This window comes from Danaus plexippus, chromosome 30 (genome assembly GCF_018135715.1).
Source record: "Danaus plexippus chromosome 30, MEX_DaPlex, whole genome shotgun sequence".
NCBI lineage: Eukaryota > Metazoa > Arthropoda > Insecta > Lepidoptera > Nymphalidae > Danaus > Danaus plexippus.
The window spans coordinates 28,868-51,749 of record NC_083557.1 but is presented as its reverse complement, the minus strand read 5'-3'; the positions used below and the strand labels follow the sequence as shown (position 1 = coordinate 51,749).

Below are 22,882 nucleotides of genomic sequence, written 5' to 3'. Positions count from 1 at the left end.
ACAATAACATGCTCGCTACGACGCGCCCCTCACACACGAACACAGGCACGACGCTCCACCGACTTAAAGAACCGGCCACGTGTTGCTAACTCATCGATGGATGTCTGTTTGTTCAATATTTCCTGTAAACTGCGTCATGTTTGTTTACTTGCGTCAATATTAATACAGATCACACTCTCATAACGTCGTCTCGAAGGGTTTCGTGTTTCATGTGTGACAGACAGACAGACAGACAGCAGGTCAGCGCCAAAAGGTCGGACAGATCGTTAGAGACAACGAGACACCAGAGAACTCTTGAATCCCAGAATATAATATTAAATGTTCACAAACTACATCTGTTTTAATATTCCCTCACAGAACCTAAACCCGGCCGAGGCGATCCCCGGGAGGGAAGTCGTTTTTTTTTTGTAATTTCACTTTACTATACTTTTAGAAAGCAAATATTTAAACATTAAGATTTTATACAATTTTGTAAAAATATTTAAATGTTATGTGTTGTTTACTTTTAATTTACATTACTTTTAACATGTATCTGTCCAATAAACACCCTGTATAAACGGTTCAAACGGTGTGGCTTGCTACAACTACTCTCCACTGTTCATGAACTCATTCTCTAGCGAATCATCTCAATTAATATTTTTTGTTCTGAACCAAGTCTCATCTACTAATTAACGTCATTAAAATTCTTCTTTAATGAAACAGCACTATGAGTGTTTAACCGACAGCGTCCTAACAAAAGTATTATTGTTCCAGATCGTGTCCTCCGTCGGACTGTAAGGTGTTCCGGGACGCGTTATGTGGATTGTGTTCTTGAGTTAGTGAGTGACATACATACATAATAACACAACAACAAGATGGCCCTCTCCGCGATATTTGGTGTTCTACTGGCTGTGACCCTCGCAGGTAACTCTATATTCATTATTATATAAAAACGGAAAATAACACTTCAACGATGTGTTTGGGAACACGGCAGGCTTACCACTGCACACGGATTACGGAGCGTTTACAGTTACTCGTGGAATGACTAAGTGACTAGATTAATGAATGCTAACTGTTAACGCTGAGTATGTCGTTTGACCACGCGACTTGTAATAATCGCACTGGATCTGTGTGACAACTAAAGTAAGGAGAGCTCATTATGATCAAATAACGTTGTCAAGAATGTATCGGCGGCCCGAGCTGACTCCCGGCAGACGTGTCCCGCGTGCTGACAGCGGGGGTTGTGCTCGGTGTTGTAAATATTTAGAGTATCATATAATACAGCCCCATCACCCGGCGCTGCCTGCGTCTGTTTCCACTCTTCCTAACACAAACACGACACTTCAACTGCCTCTGTTTATATCTTCATGTAAACAGGTTGACTGTCTTTATAGTAATATAAACTACCTCGGTGTTCCGGAGATGCGGACACGGAAACACACGTACAGCTACTGGAACCGATTACACAGGTTCCGCGGTTACAACTCAGAGAACAAACACACAGAAAGATTGACATTCAGGAGTCATCAAAAACATATACATTAGCTCGCGAGTCTCCGTGATATACTCAAATGAATAGTCGTATATGTAGGAGCGGGTGTGTGTCTGTCGGCGCTGGCGGTCAGGAGAAATGTGTAACGTCGAGTGTGTAGTGTGGATGCAAACGTGTGGTAGTCACACTGGGAGGCAGTGAGATGTCTCAGCGAAGAAATCTTCTAAGAATGATTCCCTTGTAAGTGCCACGATGGACGGTCGTGCAAACATTTTTTAAAGAGTTTATTGTTGAGTTAGTCAACGTTCCTCACCTGTTCGACTGACTCCTGAATCATAACTCTAAAGGGCGACTTGTATTATCGTGAATCAATACCTCTCGCAGCTTAGTGAGCAAGTCAATGATTCACAGTGAGTCAGTCTCAGGACCTAATAGCTTTATAATATGTTATTGTTCGAAGTCGATGGAAAGATTACAGAGTCTATTATATTCACAATATTCATACTTAAATAGTTGTGGTATGTCTACATTATCATTATCACTTGTACTAGGTAATAGCTAGCTCGTTGTCCGCGACTCCGTCCGCCTGATCTTCGGAATTAAGCTCAGTGTATTATAACAATACACCCGTGAGCTGACCGTCAGAGACAGGTATAGTGTGTGTTGCGTGACGTCACACACGATGCAACGGTCGGGAGGTGATCCTGAAGCAACTACACGGAGGGAAGGGATACGTTTTAGACTATGTCTTTTACTGGTGTGTTAACTACGTCATTGTTAAGTCTTATCAAAACCCGTTCAGCAGTTTTTGACTGAAACAAGCATACTGACGCGGTTTCTAATAATCATAGACTGCAGTTAAAAGTAAACCGGGAATGAGTTAAAATGATAATATAATGATCGTCGATACAGCGGTGTGTGAGAGGTGGTCTCTTATCGGCTGTGTGTCTGTCTCTTGACTCCTCACATCGTAAACCTCACGTTCAGTTAATATTTCTCGGAACGCCGCTCGCCGCTCGCCGCTCGGCTCGACTTACAACGGCTCGTGAGAAAGTCGTATTATCAGTACTCGCCCGGAGTTCATATTGATTTATATGAGATTTAGGAGTTGGCGAAATGTACACACATACATTCACACATGAATTATATATTATTGAAGATGATGAAGTATGTAACCAGTAGCAGTATGAAGTTTATTCAATATCAGTTCAGCTCTTTATGCTTCATTTATAATACGATCAACGTATCATCTTCCTTGAAGTCTCCTAACTCCTTATCCTAAGTCCTGTACAAGCTACCCTCCTCCTTCCTTCTCTCGCGTCCACCATCGCCAGTCTATACTATTCCTGTGTCGCCGGTTGTTCCTGGTACTTGTCCTGTGGATATTAAAGCTGTTCTTCATTTGATACTGAGTCAGGAGGCGTGACGGGACGCTCGGTGACCACCTTTGTTTGCAACACGCACACAGACACACACTATGTAGGTCTGCTCATTACTCTCCCACACGGACGTGTCTCATGAAGCTGGTGTTGTAACAATTTCTCTGATCCGCCAGTTCCATAGAAGCAAGGAGTCGGAGTATCTGACACCTTGGAGGTCCTTAATGGTTCTCTCGACAGAACATCTATCTGTGTCGACTGCACCATTGTAAACTATTAGTCGTCCTCAGCCAGCGGGAGACCTTCCGGGGCTCGCAGACTTCTCCACTTGAACCATCAATAAATGAACGAAACCAAAACGATTACGAAACGATATTGTGTTATGAAGATGAGTCTAAAGAATATTCAGAGTGTATGGGAGTGTATGTTTAGTATATATTGAGCTATGCGTTGACCTCCTACAGTCGTCGGGCGTCCGCGTATCATCTTTCTCGGTCGCCAGCTCTCGTCCCCGGTCTAGACTCGGCCCGGTCTGGATCCTGATTTGGTTACAACGTCACATCATCATCCCTTGTATTACTGTAATCAACACACAGCTTATATTCTCGATCAAGGAAGTAATATATTTTTATATATCCTCGAAGCTAAACGCAACCTCTCTCACGTGCACTTGAAGGTGTCTTCAAAGTTTCCTTGTTGTGTGAACGCAGTTCAAACAATAAAAATAGCGGGAAACTGTGGGTGAGAGTAAAGCGGACTCCGCGCTAGTATTTCTATTGAAGAGAACACATACAAGAGTCTCGAAGTAAAGAAGTACACGGAACGAAACGCCGGCTCCGGAGATATAAGAGAGGCTTCGTATTAAATAAAACAGGAAGCAGTGCTTCAATGAAGTTCATAAAGTCTTTCATATACTGCGTCAGAGTCTGTGTTGGTAACCAACAACACTAAGAGTAGCTCCTGTCTTTAGCGTTTGTTATAATATTCATTAGGTAACCACGCGAGCGGTTCCAGTACAGACAAACAGACGGGTTCCTTACGACGTACGTTACCTATATGAAGAGACTTCATACAAGCATATTATTGGCGAGTCATCGTGGAAGTGTAACAAACATCATACCAAGTTAAAGCAGTTGATGTCGTGTCGTATCGCCTTCGTGTCGTGACGTATTGTGTCGTGTCGTGGGTAGTAAAGGCGGCTCAACCGAATCGTATTCCGAGTCCTTATGCTCGTTCCGAGATAAATATTTTTAAATGTATATCTTATTTCCGCATAACAAGGACAGCAACTCCCCACACTCCACACGAGCAGCACATCATTAAACTTGATAGTGTTTTAGCGGCGAGTGTTTGTTCGTCTTTATAATTGTAACACAACATTCACCAACAATTATAAAAAAAACATACGCGAGGCAGGAGATGAGATGAGACGAGAGAGAGATAATCAGATTAAAACATACTACGAGAGACTGAACGTAGATGGACTGTAGATGACTTGTGAGTTGTGTGAGAGATTGGCGGCGGGATGAATATAGTAATATAATTATTTTCACCTGAACCGTATAATTTCCTTAACAGCAGCGTGACTGTCGTCCAGCGACCGGCCGGCAGTTGGTTTACTCGTTAGCGACTTTCCCTCGGCGACATCCGTTTCTATAAAGCAATAAACGAGTGATACGAGATCGGTACAGCATCCGACTTCCTCATGAGTAATAGAGATGAAAATAACACTATTGAAGGGATATATTTGTAAGGACGCATACAACTCACTGCTGGAGTAAGCAGCTCGCTTGTACTACAATGATATTCCTCTTCTCGTCTCTCGTCCTTGAAGCGATGTCACAAATCTAATAAACTGTATTTCCGTCTCAGTTTAAATATTACAAATATTGTAACGTTTCATTTATAACAAATTTCACAAAAAAAGAATTATATTCAACGTGACAGGTGCATAACATACGAACAAGCCGAATGACGTCATATCCGTCACAGATTGGGTCGATTTTTGTTTGGAAAATATATCACACGCGATACATTCGAAAACCAACCTTCTGATAAAGCCATAGAGATTATCATTGTGTTATTTACTATGGTCATAGAGCGATGTGCCACTTTCAAACAGTAATAGTCTCTAATCACTTAACATACAGAGGTGATATTGGCGTGCGATGGTCCACTTCGAGTTCGATTTGATTCGCATTCGAAAGCTTTTCAAATTTCGTACGTTAACAGAATGGCGCTTGTAATGTTAGAACAGGTCGGAACAAGCGAGCCATATACAAAACAATATCATAGCCGATTCATATTCACGTAATATATTCATATAAATTCATAAGAGTTTTTATATATTTCAGTAGTTTGGTAATTAGTATGTACAGTGAGAAGCTCGTCTTATTACTTTAATACGCCCCGCTCGTGTGTCACATGGCGCCACATCCCTTTTATTGTAATATTATACTGAAAGACCTCTGTAGTTTTGCGTTATGTTTAATGATGCTTTATATTAATTACAAAAATTATGGCGAATGTATTAATATTATAAAAGATTAATATTGTGTTGTGTGTGTATCGAGTGCGTCAACGATGGTCGATGGCAGCCATTGTTTGTGCGTCACCCCGCCGCCGCGCCGTGCTGGTGTTATTCTTTCATTTTAATAATGGGACCCACGGACATATATTACCAACCTGCGTGTGCGTGTCTGTACAGTTCGCGACAGGTGCTACTTATAATATATAATTATTAACTGCTAGCCGTTTCCCCTGACTTCCCTCGTGATATTAAAAAGTTTTATATATAACATGGCACACATCACCGAAGACTCATTTAAACGCTATGTCCTAGGACTCGAAAAAATTTACATTGAATGAATATATCTCAATATAATTATATACATATATTCGAGCCTTCTTGGACCTGTTTGTGCTGTGACTACCACAGCTAATAAGAAACTATATCTCGTAGTTTTGTCGTGATGTGGACGTATTGACATCAACACACAACCCGTCCGCTGTAACACGGTGGGTGAATTTACAAAATAGTACAGTGAACCCTCCAGTGAGTGAGTGAGTGACAGGTCACTGACTACGGAAATGTATAACGGACATACCGCCGGCTGGTGACGGACAGAGGGTTTCGGCAGTTCAGGTGGATAGCAGCACGCCGTCACGACTCACTGGCTGACCGAAATATATAACACAGAAAATTTGTAGATGTGACGTCATAACGGTCACCCATCTATAGTTTGACCGCTGCAAACGACACCTAACCTCACACACAAAAACCCAACTCATATAAAGTAACCGTGTTACTGTCATAACGAAGAGTTTTAGGTTTTTAATTCCTACCGAAGTTTTGTGAATGAATGTTTGTTGTGCTTACACGATTTGATGAAACATTACAATTATGTAGATTAGAACTAAGAATGACATAAGGGGTGTAATTTATCCTGAATTTTGGTGTAGTTTCACGTCTTGTGACACACACTATACATGTCGCTGACGGATGAGTCGCAAATATGTCGTTTTAACACGCTATACATTTTACGTCAAGCCTAGTTCCGAAGTTCTTGCGGACGAAGTGGCGGTCAGAAACTAGTATGAAACTTGGATCCTCCGTGAAGATGACGTCACTTGTAATGTCTTTATTTAAAATAAAACAACACAAGGAGACAATAAACAAAAGGATTATATATACACGTACACATACACACACGTGTACTTATACGCGGACTTGTCGCCTTCAACCGCCATGATAAAATGGAGGTTCTGTGTTGTATAAATTATTTGTTAGATTTGGTACTTTCGTTATTATAATCGTGGTGAACTCGACGAATATTCCCAAATTTTTTCGTCCACCAACAGAAGGAGCCGCCGTCAGTTAAAATATAATTAATCTAATTTAAAAACGCCACCGGGCGGCGGCTGCAGGGACGGACAGACACGCACCCATACGGCTGTGCGACTATAACAAGGCTTGTTATGATATCTTATATACTTCGTTGGAATGTACAACGTACCTACATCTTAATGGAGCTCAGAGAGAAATGTGTAGTACGTATGTTAAAACAGCATTTATAGTATGTTGTATCCGGACTCCGGAGTGAAGAGATGAATCATAGTGTATGTCCTGTTCTGATCTCCGAACTACAGTATTGTAAAGTTTAATCGAAATTCGTTAAGTATTTTTTTATGGAAGAGCAACAAACAGATCACAAGTTTGTAATAAGGGTCGACGGAAACGTATGTTAAGTAGTGTTGTAATAATTCTAATAAATCTATCGATAACGTCTTTAACAACAACACTACGGAGTGTAGGGCGGCCAGTGTAAAAAATATATTACAAATAAATTCATTTATATTTTTATGAATTCAATATTTTTCCGTTATTTTCCCATTAGTACATTGAATCCATTACCGAGGGCGTGACTATCGCGTGTCGCGACCACCGCCGGGGACAGTTGCGGTGGTGGGTGGTGGGTGACGGGTGACGGGTGGCGGGTATGATATGATGTGGTTATGATGAACTGTATTCGGTGACATCATCAGGCCTCCAGGTGTTGTTTGTTCAATATTCTGGATACTCTCAAACTTTAGAATGATCATGATCAAGTTTTAACATATTCCCTACCCTCCAGATGTAGTAGAATAATTTAAATCCGCTAGTAATTATGATAAAAAACAATAATAATTGAATATTCTCGTATGTACACACACGTAGACCGAGCTCCACCCTCCTGACCTATATAATGTAATGTGACATGGCGACAGACAGGTGTAATGGTCCACGGGAGGGGCTGAGGGGGGAGGTAGGACCTTCACTCTTATTGTGAACATTAGTAAATATTTTGGCGTGTCACTTCATAAAATCTAGATCCATTATTGAGGTCGATTATTTGTTCAACCTAACTGGTTAAGTCTTTACGTTAAGTGTGATCTTAGCGTAATGCTACGATCTACGCAACAGTCTCTGAGATCAGTCCGATCGTACAAACATTCGTCACTGGTGAGTATCGTCTCACGTCTGGGTTAAGTATAACTGTCGGAGTCTGTGGGTTAGTCGGGCCACTCGTCTTTTCATGTTCCATAAAACATTTCGGTCTCAATTTCGTTAACCCGAGCTGAACAACAACTAACAAGAAAACATTGCTCGAATAACTCCCGGAGATGCCGGCGTTAACAATGCTTTGTGGAAATATTTAAACCTTGTAGACGTCCAACACTAACTCGAGGGATTGCTTTACTTCATCTTTAATTTTCACACAACTTTTGAGAATTATTTATTTGACGTCGTCATGAAACGACTGCACGTCGCTGTATATCAGATGAGGTATAATCTGACGGTCTCATCCACGAACACCCGGAGAGCCACTCCTGCAATGAACAAACATTATATAACCCCGCCTTAATATTAAATGATTTTAAATAGACTGTCCCGGTAAAATGAAAACTCTCCGAGTGGAAAGTTTCCGGGAATCTGAGAATGCTTTTAAACAGCTGGTTACTTCAACAACTATATATATTACAAGAGAGCGGGTCTGTAGAGTTTGTCCGCTTTTTATACACAATAAATTTCTCGCTCCCTATATATTATTAGTGTGTGGAGGCGAGAGGCGGGAGTCGAACCAGCGAACAGCATACCAACAGTCAACGTGTATGTCCGTGTGTCGTGGTCTCTGCTCTCTGTAATCATGACCCGTGTGTTATGGGACTCATCTCATCGTCTTATACAATTCATCTTAACGAAGCTGACTCAGTAATTGATACGACTGACCTCAATTGAAACCATTCACACGCTCCACCACTCGCTGGACCCTTGCTCGCTTCCTACTGATACATATTAAATGTCCACGAACATGTCTTCCATGAAACTACAACGATGTTATTAAGTCACTAGCTCGTTGCCCGCGACTCCGTCCGCCTGATCTTCGGAATTAAGCTCAGTGTATTATAACAATACTCCCGTGAGCCGACCGTCGGCGACAGGTATAGTGTGTGTCGCGTGACGTCACACACGATGCAACGGTCGGGAGGTGATCCTGAAGCAACTACAGGGAGACAGTTTCTATTTAGATGAGGTAGATCGAACCAAATAAAAACAACAAAGTGATTAACTTACTTAGAAATATGAATTCGTTTCAGTTTTCATCAAATGAGTTTTTTTGTCACTTTTCTCTATCTAGTACTGTGAGACGACCTTCCCCCATTACAACCTGTAGATGCCTTCAGCCTTGTCTCGTCACTCTCAACTTATCTCCAGTGCTCTGTTATCGTAATATGAGTTCGCGATGCGGGGTGACGTCAACATCCATGCAGACAGTGTCGCCACACTACACACTCCGCGTTAACAGTTTGTCGTTCATGAAACCTCTCATATCATAGTATAAACATGTTGCTGTACGCGGATCGGGACGCGGTCTCTGTGTAATGTGAGCCTCCCCCTTGAGGCGAACTCAGTAATATTCGTGGTCCGCATCTATAACCAATCAATCAAATACAGTTTTAACGTTTATATTTTAATTAATCTGAAGTTTATTCCAATGTACTCCTTATCATCGCTTTTCAGCGCAGCATCTCTCTCTCTCTCTCTTCCTACCTTCAACGTAGTCGTCTCATCTACAACTGTTCGTGTCACGTATTATGTATATTTTGCGCTGAACTAAGTTTGTATGTTTCCGCTTTTTCAAATCGTAATTATATCAAGTAACCTTATTTTCAGGCCATTATTTATTTTCCAATTAAACCCTTGTTCTTGGTATGTTTCTTGTATATTTTTAATAATATCAAATTCCTCATGTTATTATATTTTTTCGTATCAAACAGATAGTTGTGACATATAAAGAGTCTCGCAGCTATGTCTCCGTCAAGGGCGGCTTCATGGACATCTTTTGATAATTGTAATAACTAGTATTGTCCCGCGACTGTCGCTGCTTACAAAGGAATATTAAATTTAATGTAAAATATGTTTGTCTTTGTTTTCATTACTATGTATATGTATATTATTTATACACAATACTCATTGTATTGTCTGTCCGCGCGTTCATTAATCTGTAATGAGCTATTGAAACACACAATGACGTGAAAATTAATTAACTCACTATAAACTAGATGTTGTTAGTCGTTACAGACAGACAGATTGATTCCCGGCAGTTTTATTACATTAACATACGAATATTTCGATGCAATTATTATTTGTCAATCATTCATCTCCTTAGTCTTTCACTTTTACGATACGATCAATATATAAAAACATTTAAACCGAGAGTTGTGCAGAAATTAATATCTATATATTATATTAAATGCGACACCGGAAGTCGTCTCACAGCGGAAATTAAACTTCGGCTCACGCTTGACGGGATTCAAGAAACTTGGTGTCGTACCGAGCTGAGGAGAGACACGTTCAGAGAGTTTAGTTTAGGAGTTCACAGTTATGGGAAAATAAACATACACACACGAGGAAGGTGACATACGCACATAGCGTGCGTGGAGCGAGCGGAGAGAGAGTTACAGATACAATGTATAGACTATAGTCTCTCTCTGCTTAGTTGTTACCGACATCAACACTAGGAGGATCCCGCGGCTTCACCCGGGGGCACCGAGCACACTTACTATGAGCCAAATAAATTATTTCCAAACATTTTAATTCATTTTTGTTTATAACAATGATCTGAGACGATCTGAGATGCGGGCGAACATTTTTGTGTGTGTGTTCACAATTAACCGAGGTCGCTGATAACTCCTAAACACGATGGCTTCTATTAGATAATTGCACTCCTCGATAGAGTGATGAGTGCTCACTCGACATAAATAATAGAGTGAGTTTAAATGATGGCCTTATAGAGAGAGACACGATGTGCAATGAGGGGCTTCTAATGGCCGTGGAGCTGAGGAACCCCGAAGTAAATGCACCAATAAATACGACGACACCGGAAGTAAGACTATTGTTATAAATAGCTGAAGTACATCAAATGACTTCCGGCGAGGGAGGGGGTGAGGGGTCAGGGTTCAGGGTTCATTGTTATTGGATTCCGAAGAGTTGGGGAATTGAAAGGAGAATCAGTTACGGATGTTAAGAAGATTGATAATGACAGGAGATTTATATTCACCCGACTGCGACGAGGATAGGAGTGTTGTGTGTTTATTTAGTCCGGTTGCTAGGTGTATCCGAGCTGAGTTGACTGTTGACTCTATAGTTAGTGTCTTCTTCATGTAAATCAATGTCGGTATATGAGTCGGCCAGTGAGTCCCTTGCGGCGTAGTGTGTATAATCTGATTAAGTCAAAGTTCAATCCGATGAAGTGAATCGTAAAGATGGCCCCGGAGTGATAAGACTCTCGCTGTAATGCTAATGTATCAGCTTCCACGCCACTGGCGACGAAGCCTTTCCCTCTCTCTCCGTCCCCTGCCTCTCGAGCGTGGTGAGCGTTCCAGTGTCAGGCACGATCATACAGGAAACATTAAATATAATACTAAAAGCAGCCCCGGTTTTGCTTTGAACAAAAATCACTAATATGTAGCTTATATGAAAAATAGAAATGAGGCTAGCGAGAACTGATGAGAAAAATAATATTAACCAAAGAGGACGAGGGTTTTACAGGATGAGCTAATCGTTGTACAGTGACACACGGTTTTGAAAGTCCCCGGACAATAGTATCATATGGGAGACATGTTGTGTGTGTGTCTGTCACACGCTCGTTAGTCTCTAACAGACGAACCCCTCGCTGGCTTGAATAATCCCCACAAAGAGATCGCACGACAAAAAACTGCTCGATTGTGTTTGAGAACATGTGTGCGGTCCGCGGACAAACATAAAGACACGTTAAAAAGATTATTTGTATTGGCTTTAAAGATTAGCATATATTAATCAGTTTTATTACATGAAAAATAACACAAAGTATAGACGATGTGCTCATTGGTAGAGAACAACAAAAATATTCGTTATGACGGCGGGACCTTTACATCTCAAAGAGTTTATATTTGGATAGTTTTATTAAGTCTAATAAATAAATGAAAGTCCCCAAACCGCAGCCTGCGAGCCGCGGGACGCCGACATTAACATATCACAGCAAAGTGACAATAGACGATCATTACACTCGGAGTAATAGGATCCGGGCAGATGATGTGCTGATATGGTGAGGGGCGGCGCTACAGCGGCTAATAATAATTACATACATCTAAGGACTGTTTTTGTCTCTCTCCTCACAATATAACCGCAATATTCTCGTTAACATATATTCATACGTATGTTTGTCTGTCGGAGTCGCCAGTTCTGTGGCCGCGTCCCGTGTTCACACTACACTTGGCGGGGTGCATACATTACGTGTCGCTCACACGAGCGACGGAGTATATGATACAATATATAATATAAATATCAATATTCATATTCATAATGTATAAGAATTAAGAAACCTTAATATTGTACTTCATTCAATCACCGAATACTTTTAAAACGTCTGTTCCATATACTTATAAATGATAAGTAATAGGAATGCCGAGAGTGCTCTGGAAACAGATTACCAGTAGCGGGTTCGAGTCCCCGTGTCATGACGCGCCTTACACAGTACATGAAACAATATTGTTAACAGAACATCGTTTTCATCATCCAGATCATCCAGACCTCCTCACGGCTTCACATTTATGATGTTAGTTGGAAAATGAACTTATATAAAATGTTATATTTTATTAAAAGAGAATATAAGTTTTGTTTAATATCCTTAATTATATTTGTATTGTTCTCTTCGTTCACATATAGTATTTTCGCACACCCGGTACGTTATTCTGTTTGTCACATTAACGAAGCCTGCGGAACCTCATGTACTGCTTTAAATGTAATTGTGTCCTCGGGCTACGCCCGGCTCGCTATTAACGAAAATGTTAAAATTCAGCCCAAAAAATATATATTGAAATGAAAAACAAAGGTCGATGAACACAAAGGAGTAGCGAGATGAATGTGACGTAACGTCTTTACAGATGTTGACCCAGCATCTCGCACAGACAGGTTAACGAACTTTCTTATGATGATACTTCTTCTGTATGACGTGAATATTTTATTGTATTAATAATATTTATGCTATATTTTTGTGTAAATCGTATTCTGATCGTGTATTCACGACTTAATGATTACATCTGTGAATATTCAGTCTCTAGAGTCTAGAGGGCGCTGCGTCCGGTAATGATAAAACATGCTTTTGTATATCATATTGTTCCACAGACAGACAACACACATATTTTTATTAATACACACATTCTTCAATTTTAGAATTGATATCCTGTCAACTGTCTTCTTCAATGTTTCAACATGAAAATTGATGCTATATACGATTGTAGTAGTCATTTGTTATATTTAATTGATTCACAGAACTTTTGATGATGAACATATTCCTATTTCAATTGAAATAAAAACTATTCTCACCAACTGACAGACAATAAATTAAAGCGGGTAACGCCACGTGCAAAAAATAGTGGTAATACTTTGAACAAACGAGTGACAGGACATATATTAAATAAGGGTTGTGGCCGAATTAATTGAGACCCTCCCGAGGGAGCCCTCGACACACTAGAGAGAGCCCCGGGTGTTACTCGCAAATAACAGTCGTAGAAGCGGTGAAGTGCGATCACACCAATACAATAAATATGATTACAAAAATAATAATATGAATATATTATCTTACTACTGCCAATACTACTACTTCAGCCATGTGAGGTCCAACAAGAGGCTCTGAACGTTTGGCGACACAAGTTCAAACGAGACCCAAAAGTGTCGGCTAAAGATTAGGTTTGATATCAATCTTTGTTTGGTTTATACATACAGATACAGATCGGGAGTATTTAGTGGAGATCCAATAATGCAGGCGTTTGTAGGCAGGCAGCTAGGCAGCTAGGTAGGTAGGTAGGTAGGAGACACACTTATCTCGTCTGTCCGTGATCACGGTGGGTGAGAAGAAGTCGAAACGTCGGCATTACATAAAAATAAAATAATAAAAAACGCGCAGCTTAACAAACAAACGACTGAACATGACTTACGAGGGTTTATTAAATATAGACATATGATCTAGAAAATAAGTATCAGTAAGTATAGTCCGCGCGTCCGTCTGTAACAAACGAGCTCTCGAATCGGGACTAATAATCAATTAAATTATAAAACAGATCAACATGCAGTACATATAACGTCATGTATATAGTTTAGGAGATACTATTGTCAATTGACCCACACACCACACACCACCCACCACCCACCACCCACTGGCCATTATACGACCTAATTCTAGGTTATAATTGGTCCCCGATTAAGCCTAAATACCGTTTAGCTATGACGTCAGCTTTAGGTAATGAAACGTTACATATCATCAAAGTGTCGGCATTTTAAGTAAACATATTACTTAAAATGATGACTTTTATTACGTTGGTAACGAGCACAATACTCGATGAAGTAATAACAGGACGCTTACCACGTGTTGATCGTCATATTACACACGAGACACGGAGCGTCTCCCGTTACTTGGTCAATGACCTGCCTTAATACTATACTATACGTGACAAGGTTTATGAATGAAAAACTCTCCGTGTGTAGTGTGACGACTGACGAGACAGACTTGTAGTAAGTATACCGATATATTTTCAATCACAGCACTAGTGGGTATTCTCACTGCTTAATTGCAAACTCGATTGATTCTAATTTAGCGTCTGAAGCGTTTAATATATATATATATAAGTTAACATTTACATTTTAGAATATATGTAATGTTCTATATATGACGACATAGTAGAACACAAAGTCGTTATCTCTGTCTCTGTGTGTGCTGAAATCTTTAAAACTATGCAACGGACTTTGATGCGGTTTTTTTAAAAATAGATAGTGATTAAAGAGGAAGGTTTATATGCGTAATAATATCAATAATACAGAACACTTATATGTATAAACAAACAAATCCTTCTCATTAGATAGTGTCTCCACTCGTCCTCCTCCTCGTCCTCTTCAGACGTTATCAGTTACTTGGAACTTCAGTTAATACTAGAAGTAAGAGGTTTTATGAAACACAATTGAAGTTGATGTCACGCAAACATCTTGAATATTATAATAAATGAGGCCTTAGAGCCAGTTTCAACAAAACTATTGAGATGTACGTAACATGTCCTGTGTGGAGGCGGGGGAGGGGAGGGGAGGGGGAACGGGTCGCAATCAGAACATCTGACGTCACGCGAATATTGGATCCTAAAGGAATATCTGGAGTGAGCTCGACCGGAACGGAACACGGGATGCCACTCCCGGGAGGCGCTTCGGCGAACGGCTTTGGATATGTCGCGTATAGACGGATTCGTTACTTGGATCGGTTGTAGACTGAGACCGACTCACTCACACACACGCAAACAAAAACACTTCAATGAGTTTATGGACAGCTATATTATTATTATATATTTAAACATTTTCAGTCTGAGAATAAGTGAGTGCGCAGAGTGTGTTGTTGACTTCTCTTCTCTTCTGAACTCGCTTCACTATTGCTGTGCTATGTCTTATTCTATTCAAGGTTCACTGATGCGACTCCAGCACGCCGCCTCTAGTTGTGTCGCACGAGGGCTACATGCATATGTCCTGAACTACATCAATTGTTTCTTTTCCAGTGGAATCCCAGCTGGTGGACATCTCTCCGCGGGAGGCAGTGCGTCGTGTCGGTGACGACCTCACAGTGTTCTGCAAGGTGCCCTACCCCATAGACTCCTGTCGGTGAGATGTTCTTCTGCGCCATAATTATGACACTTCACTTCACTTTTGAACTATCGCGCTCTTTATCGTGTGCCTATTTAATATCAGACTGCCGCGGCCGCTCTGGACCCTGGCGTATGCATGGCATTTGTATTTTCCTTGACGAAGTATCTCAAGCTCTGTCTCCTCTACTTTCTTTCTTTTTTTATATGGCTAAGTATGTGATATATGTCGATCTCTCAGAAGGTCCGGAGATGTCTGAGTGTGTGAGTATCTCGTCTCTGGAGGCCCTCGTGTAGTGTTAGGTATGAATACCTAACGGCTCATTACGAGCGCCCGCATCGCCCGCGATGATTGCCATGAATATATGATCACTTTTATAACCAGAGGGTGGCGCTTCGTTATAATGTGAACTTTGTTCTATACATATATTAAAATAGAGTTATCAACAAACAGATTATAAATAATAATATCCTGCCACATCTACATGGCGTCCTTTCTATGCGATCGTTCATAATGTGTGTGTGCGTGTGTCTGTTCCAGGGTGACGGTGGGGACGACGTCGTACAGACTCATCCCGAACAACCAGGAGGAGGAGGTGACGTACTCCGGCCAGGGGTTGGAGGCGGGCGAGTGCGGCGCGCACATCAAACACGTCAGGGAGGAGTGGAACGGGAACATCTCCTGCACGCTGCCGCCGCAGACCGGCAGCATCGAGCTCAGCGCCTCCATGAGGTTGCTCGTGGCGAGTACGTACACACGGACAGTTCGACGTCAACCGCGGTCGATTCATACTAAAGCTCATCATCTCCTTCCTCAGAGGCGCCCGGAGTACCCCAGCTGGTGTCTCCTCCTCAGCCGACCTTCCGCGAGGGTGACGGTTTCGTGGCACAGTGTATAGTACCTGACGGACGGCCCGCCGCCAAGATTACTTGGTACTTCGGTAAGTTTATACTTTACGACCGTTTATTTGTACTCCGGGATACACACGAGTGACGTCACACACGGTACGACGGGCGGGATGTGGTCCTGAAGCAACGGCACGGAGGGAGGGGATGCGATATAGAATATGTCTTATACTGATGTCTGACGTCCATTGTTGTAAAGTTTAATAAAATCTCAGTAAGTATTTTTTGCCTGAAAGAACAACAATCATTACAACACTACTTATTACTGACGAAAATCTCTAGACGTAGGAGTATCTCTCGCCTTTCATCATGATCTTTGTACACACTACGCCCCCCACAGACGAGGTGCAGCTGATGGCGGGTGTTCATCAGCCGGTAGTGACGTCACGTCCGGGTTCCGACCTCACCACCATCCTCCAGAACGTGTCCCGCACCCTCACCCCGGACGACAACGGCAAGAAGCTGGTGTGTCGCGCCGAGCACGAGGCGCTGGACTCGCCGCGGGAGGTCGCCCGGCAGCTCGTGGTCAACTGTGAGTACATCCTGGGCGGGATATAGCGTAGGCAAATGACTTGAGACTCCTAACGCGCCGCGCTGTGTCCAGATCCCCCCAAGCGCCTGGAGGCGGGCCCCATCACCATCTTCGGCCTGAAGTTGGGCGCGGAGGGCCGCCTGAACGTGACGGTGCGGGCATCGCCAGCCCCGCGCGCCCAGTGGACGCTGGGCGAGCTGGTGCTGGAACCCCCGCGGACCACGGACGGCGTGTCCGCCCTGGAGCCGGTCGCGCTCGGCGGCGGCTACTATAACATGACCCTCGTGCTGGAACGAGTGTCCAAGGACGACGTGGCGCGCTCCATCGGTCTCCGGGTCCTCAACGAGCTGGGCCAGGAGGACTTCGTCGTGAGACTCAGCACCATGGACGAGCCCCCAGGTACCCGCCACACACACTCACTCACTCACTACCTCCCTCCCTTTCTCACTTACACACTCCCTCCCTACCCACTCCCTCCCTCGCTCACACATTCCCTCCCTGACTTACACACTCCCTCCCTACCCCACTCCTACCCTCGCTCACACACTCCTTCCCTCCCTCCCACACTTACACACTCCCTCCCTCCCCAACTCCGTCGCTCACACATTCCCTCCTTCACTTACACACGACCTCCCCCCCTCCCTCCCTCACTTACACACCTCTTCCTTCCCTTCCTCCCACACTCAATCACTCCCTCTCTCACTCCCTCACTGACTAGTCACCCGCCGTATCCTTCTTCGAGAACTCATTCCACCCTTTGTTTGTAACTGAAGACGTATTGTTTCCTAATCTTATCTGTGACTGAATTTAATACAACCTAAATGTTCCAACAGCTCAGAAACCAAAGACGTCGTTTCTGATAATAGCCGTGTACGGTAAGAGACAGATATCGATATGCCACGCATGCGAAGCCTGGAGACGAGCCTAGTGTTGTGTGCACTCGTCTCGCGAATGATCCGTCAGTAGATGTCGGTAGTTAGACGGTCGCTACACGCTTACTGTTTGTCGAAGTGAAACTTCCGAAGCGACGTGCGACAGGGTTGCGTTAACTTCAACGCTCCTTGTGGGGGAGGGGGCGGGAAAGAGACGGCGCGAGAGTAAGTGGCCGGGGCGGGTGAAGGCCACGTTTATAAAGTCGGTCACAAATGACAATATGAATCGAGTAAGTCCTTTCCCGCGCCTTCCTTTCTTCGTTTCCGCATTACGAAGCTTCACTTCCTCCTCGCGCGTGTGATAGCATCGAGTAGTGCATCTCTTTATATTGAATACCAAGTGAATAGCATCTCCTTAGTCTAGTCGTAGAGTATGCTAGTCCGTAGTGGGCGGCCTCGTGCGGCCTCTTGTTGACGAGCGTGTGCTGTTCTTGTCCAGGCGTGGAGTTGGGCGTGGGCGGCGTGGTGGGCATCGTGGTGGCCGCTCTGCTGCTGGTGGTGGCGGCCGCCCTGCTGGTGTTCGCTCGCGCCACGGACCGCTGGTGTTTCGCCGGTACGTACTCCGTGTCCTCACCGGTCACGTCTCTCAGGCGACTCGTACATCTACAATAATATTGGCCGGTACAGTTGCTTGTACAACATTCCGAGCATCATCATCATATTGCCAGCCTGCGCACGCTGAACAGCAGGTCGGGCGAGCTTAGCGCAATATTTTTTCAGTTCAATGTTTCGAGTCGGGATCAGTTCGGTCACGGGAAGGGTTTGTCAATCTTTGATATTTGGGGGTAGGGGGAGCAGAATATTCGAAAAAAAGTACCAATTTTCATCATATTTGCTTCTCTAAAGCACTGATAATATTAATGAGAACTAATTTTTTCGCGAGTATTCATTTAAATGACTCTATTAATAAAACTGCTACTGAAAAAACTTCTCGTAATTAATTATCGTAATCGTCCTTGAGACTCTTAGTATGGAACCTAAGCCCCGAGTAGTTGTGCCCGGCGCCAGCAGCCAGCGGCGGCCGATGGAAAGTGTTAGTTTTTACGTTGATAGATGGCACTTTACGAATCGTGAATTAAATGCCACTTTAAATGTCAGTCAACATTTGTATTTCTCAATGTATGTAAGTTAGATTTAAACAATACAGGTTTAGTTGTTACAAGCGTAGGGTGAGCAGTGCTTATCGGCATCTCTGGCGTGCCCGCCGCTGACTGATATTATTGAATGTTTTGATTCAAAGAGCTTGTCCAATATTAGTGCGCAATAAAAATATTGTGCAAGATTATTGTGGATGTACGGGCCGCGCCGCGCCGCGGGGCCTCTTGATGTTTTCTTTCCTTGGTAACTCATACATGAGTGTTGGCGCGATTCGTTTGCATGTGCCCCTCCGCGCCGCCCTGCCGGGGGGGCGTGGACCGTTTTTGTCATTACTCTGCGATGCATTTTGATCGTTCCGATGTTCGGTCGCTTCTGAGGCATGTTTAAATGATGAACCCTATGTCCGTCAGACGCCGCGTCCGGCCGCTAGGTAACCGGGTGACCCTCGACCTCTTAGTTCATACACACCTCATACGTTTTGAGTTTTTAGTAATTTGGCAGTGTTTTTGTATCAGTATAAGTTGTGTGCACGCCGCGTCACCTCGCAGCGGGCAGCATGCGCCGCTTGATGGCTCCTGTATGCTTGTATGTGTGTGGTGCATGGAGTGCATGTGTCGCGGCTCGGGGCGCTGTCTGTGTGTGCCGTGTTAGCTGATGATGCGACGCCTCCTCCTCTTGGCCACCCTCAGGGATCATCAGTTTAAGACGACCAACGAACATGTCGTCATTAAAATGAGACTACTATTTTTGGGATGACTCCCGACGTTTCGGTTACTTCGAGGCAACCGTGAGCACGGAGACGAGGTGTGAAAAAAAATAACTCGTAGTAAACCGAAAATATTAGTTTCATTTAAATGAATGCTCGCGAAAGTCTTAGACCTCATTATGTCATTACTGTCTGTGACGAGCAGAACCTCGGTCGTTATAAACTGACGTGTCCCTGACGGCGGAGGACGGGTGCTGCTGGCGGGCTTGTCTAATACATGTGCTAACACCAGGGGTTGCTTAGATTGAAACATAACAACGAGAAGCATAGACATTCAATAACATATTTAAAAATATAGCATCTAACGGAGCTTGAGTCGTGGATCTCGACGTGTTCTGTGATGGGGACAGACGGGCGATGAGTTGATGTGGCTCGAGGCCGGCGCCGACGCTCGGAGGACAAGTATAATAATATTCGGTATGGATCCGTGGCTGACGTTGACTTTCCCGATCACAGAACACGTCCGGTGTGTCTCTAACCCGGTATTGTTGGTCAGTATGTAGTGTAGTATAGTCTAGTGTAGAGTAGTGAGGTCAGTGACCCCTGGAGCAGCTCCTTACCTCGCTGTGATCTCAGAGCGCGTCCTCCCCGACGCCGACTCGGAGGCGCCTCTCCCTACCCGGGATGACGTCACGGGTGCCGAGAACCCGAGCCACGACTACAGCAGCGGGGACACCAAGACCGACAAGAAACCCGACACGGCCGTCTAACATCGCGCACACACACACACGCACACACACACAGACACAGGCTGTGAAGGTTTGTGTGAATCACTCAGACTCGCGCACAGTCTCAGACTCGCCCCCCTCCCCCCACCCCGGGGTCCACCTACTGAGGGGTCTACATCATTGACGACGCCATGAACGTGAGTCGAGTCATTGACAAGTTACTGTGTGTTGGTTTGAGTCATTCACAAAAACACAACAATATTTTTTTTTGTAAGTAACGTAATTCCATCATGACGAGTGACAATGAAAAAAAAAAATGTTTGTAACGAGTAAATTATATTCGATGTACGTGATGTGACCCGTGACCTGTGACCGTTACTTACTGTGAAGGACGGATAGCTGTCGAGGAGCCGATGTAAAGGCGGAGCCCACCATGCCGCCCGGCTGGTGGGCGACGTCTGACGGATGCCCGTGGTGCTCGCACCACGCGCCGAGCCCATCGCCTTAGTTAAGTGTATGATAAGTCGTCCGTCGAGCGCGCGGCTCCTCGGCCTGCTCTGTAATAACACGTCGCTGAATCTCTCGCACGTTTCATGTTAGTGTAAGCCGACTGTATGTAACTATACTTTGACCAGTACATAATTAGTGTGTAAGTCTCTCTCTCTCTCATTTGTTGTATATAATCTGTCCTCCTCCAGCTCGGCTTGTTTGTGTTGTTGCTCTCGTCGTTGGGCGCTCGGTCTCTGTGCCGAGCTCCGACCCGAGCGGTTCACGACCGAGGTTCCGCCGAACGTTAAAACTCATGACTTGCTTTAAACTTAAGTTAGTTTAAGTTGTATTTCAATCACCGTTGTGATTGTTCTTGAATAATATTTTATTTTTGTACCAATTTATTAAGAGCCGCCAATAAACACTGCCATTTTGCATAAACAATTAAGAAATCTCCCATTAGACTCTTCGCCCAGTTTCTTCCAGTTTGTCAAATAATCGATTGAACTAAGTAGCGGATGTTGGAGAGTTCCATGAATATAAAGTATTTATTAAATCACATTAGAGTTTTTCATTTAAACACCTCTCACTGCCGTAAAGCGAGTGACATCAGACGGTACAGGGATCATCAAAATGCATCGACTCGGAGACGAGGATCTACAAAAAGTGACATTTCAGGCAACAGAGGGCGCGACCACAAGAGCTCGGGAGAATCGTGAGTATACTGAGAACACTAAGACATTCACACAGTAGACGTCTGGTAGGGGAGGGTTGCGGGGACTCGAGTTATAATAATCAAGTCGAGGGTATTAAAGATACAGTAAAGACAATGATGATGACACAGGCCTGTTGTGATCATGCCACGCCATGTACAGCGGAGGAACAGGCGGAGACGCTATGGAACTAAGATAGTATACAATGTCCATTTACATAGATAGGACGCTATATATTAAAAGTTATTCAATATAAATTGAACGAATTTCGATAGTCACTAGTACTGCCCTCCGTCTCCGTCTGTGACGCTATATACATCTAAACTCAACTGGCCCGTCCGTTAAGGACTCCGGCGAGAGACGTGCTTATAGAGGTGGCGGCCGCAAGTACACTAGGTCCTACACTGAACACCTGTTTTGAGCGAGACTGACGCTCACAATGAAAGTGTCGCTCAAGGTTCGTGTTCCACCGGCATGCCACTAACGGGTGCAACAACACATATTGACTAACGAGAGACTCGCTCACGCGAGGTTACTCGACGCGACATTAAAACGCTTTGGACTGCGGATAACTTAGTGTGGCTTGGAGAGTCGCCGGGAACATGAAAAAGACGGTCCAACTGACCGCTACATTGTATATAAACCAAATATACTTCATTGAGCCTCAAACATTCTCATTAAACTTTCTATACAACCTTGAGTGATCACGTAGTTGTCTAAATGACTACAGTTAGTAACGTTATCTACATAGTTAACTATCCTCACAATCTTCAACATGTTACTTCTTACCCGGGACTAACACTCGTGTGCGAGTCGCGAGACGAGGCGTGAGCCGAAACACAAGGTTACAGCTTCAATAGTACGCTGGTGTAAACCCCGGGTTAGAAGTTCATCATACGTGGTGATGCCGTCACTTCAAAACTTGCAAACTCACACCTCGTACTAATCTCTACCTCCCCACACTCTCCATCATCTCTTCCCGTCTCTCTATCTATCTCCCCGTCAGTAGCGACACAGAGAGCGCGGCGGGCGCTCGCGGGAGGCTAGCGGCGCTGACGGCTCGTGTGAGAGCGGCGCTTCCCAAGAAGACGGAGAAACACAGCGAGGAGGTTCACGATGAGGTCAGACACCTACACCAACTGTAGATATAAGATCTTAGAGGACTTGCTCTTGTAAAACTGAATAAAAGAAAATACATTGTTAAATTATAAATGAGATCGCATTAAATA

General features: G+C 43.7%; 1 protein-coding gene and 1 long non-coding RNA gene across 4 annotated transcripts in view; one reads left to right on the top strand and one right to left on the bottom strand.

Annotated features, from left to right (window-relative positions):
* LOC116776530 (fasciclin-3) overlaps positions 1-22,882 on the top strand; it is a 35,880-nt gene that overhangs the window by 11,862 nt on the left and 1,136 nt on the right. Inside the window, exons 2-10 of one of the 3 annotated variants that reach the window (XM_061525466.1) lie at positions 754-903; positions 15,466-15,568; positions 16,091-16,296; positions 16,368-16,490; positions 16,796-16,987; positions 17,060-17,386; positions 18,359-18,472; positions 21,619-21,655; positions 22,663-22,774. In XM_061525466.1, the coding sequence (XP_061381450.1) occupies positions 855-903; positions 15,466-15,568; positions 16,091-16,296; positions 16,368-16,490; positions 16,796-16,987; positions 17,060-17,386; positions 18,359-18,472; positions 21,619-21,655; positions 22,663-22,774 (1,263 nt within the window). In that variant the 5' untranslated portion in view covers positions 754-854. Of the gene's footprint in view, positions 1-753; positions 904-15,465; positions 15,569-16,090; positions 16,297-16,367; positions 16,491-16,795; positions 16,988-17,059; positions 17,387-18,358; positions 18,473-20,359; positions 21,502-21,618; positions 21,656-22,659; positions 22,775-22,882 lie in introns of those variants that run through there. The other 2 variants (XM_061525465.1, XM_061525467.1) reach the window with 2 other exon arrangements.
* On the bottom strand, positions 15,229-16,863 carry LOC133319806 (uncharacterized). Its single transcript, XR_009753300.1, has 2 exons — positions 16,726-16,863; positions 15,229-16,576 (listed from the first exon to the last, which is right to left on the bottom strand). It is a non-coding gene; the product is annotated as an uncharacterized LOC133319806 (long non-coding RNA).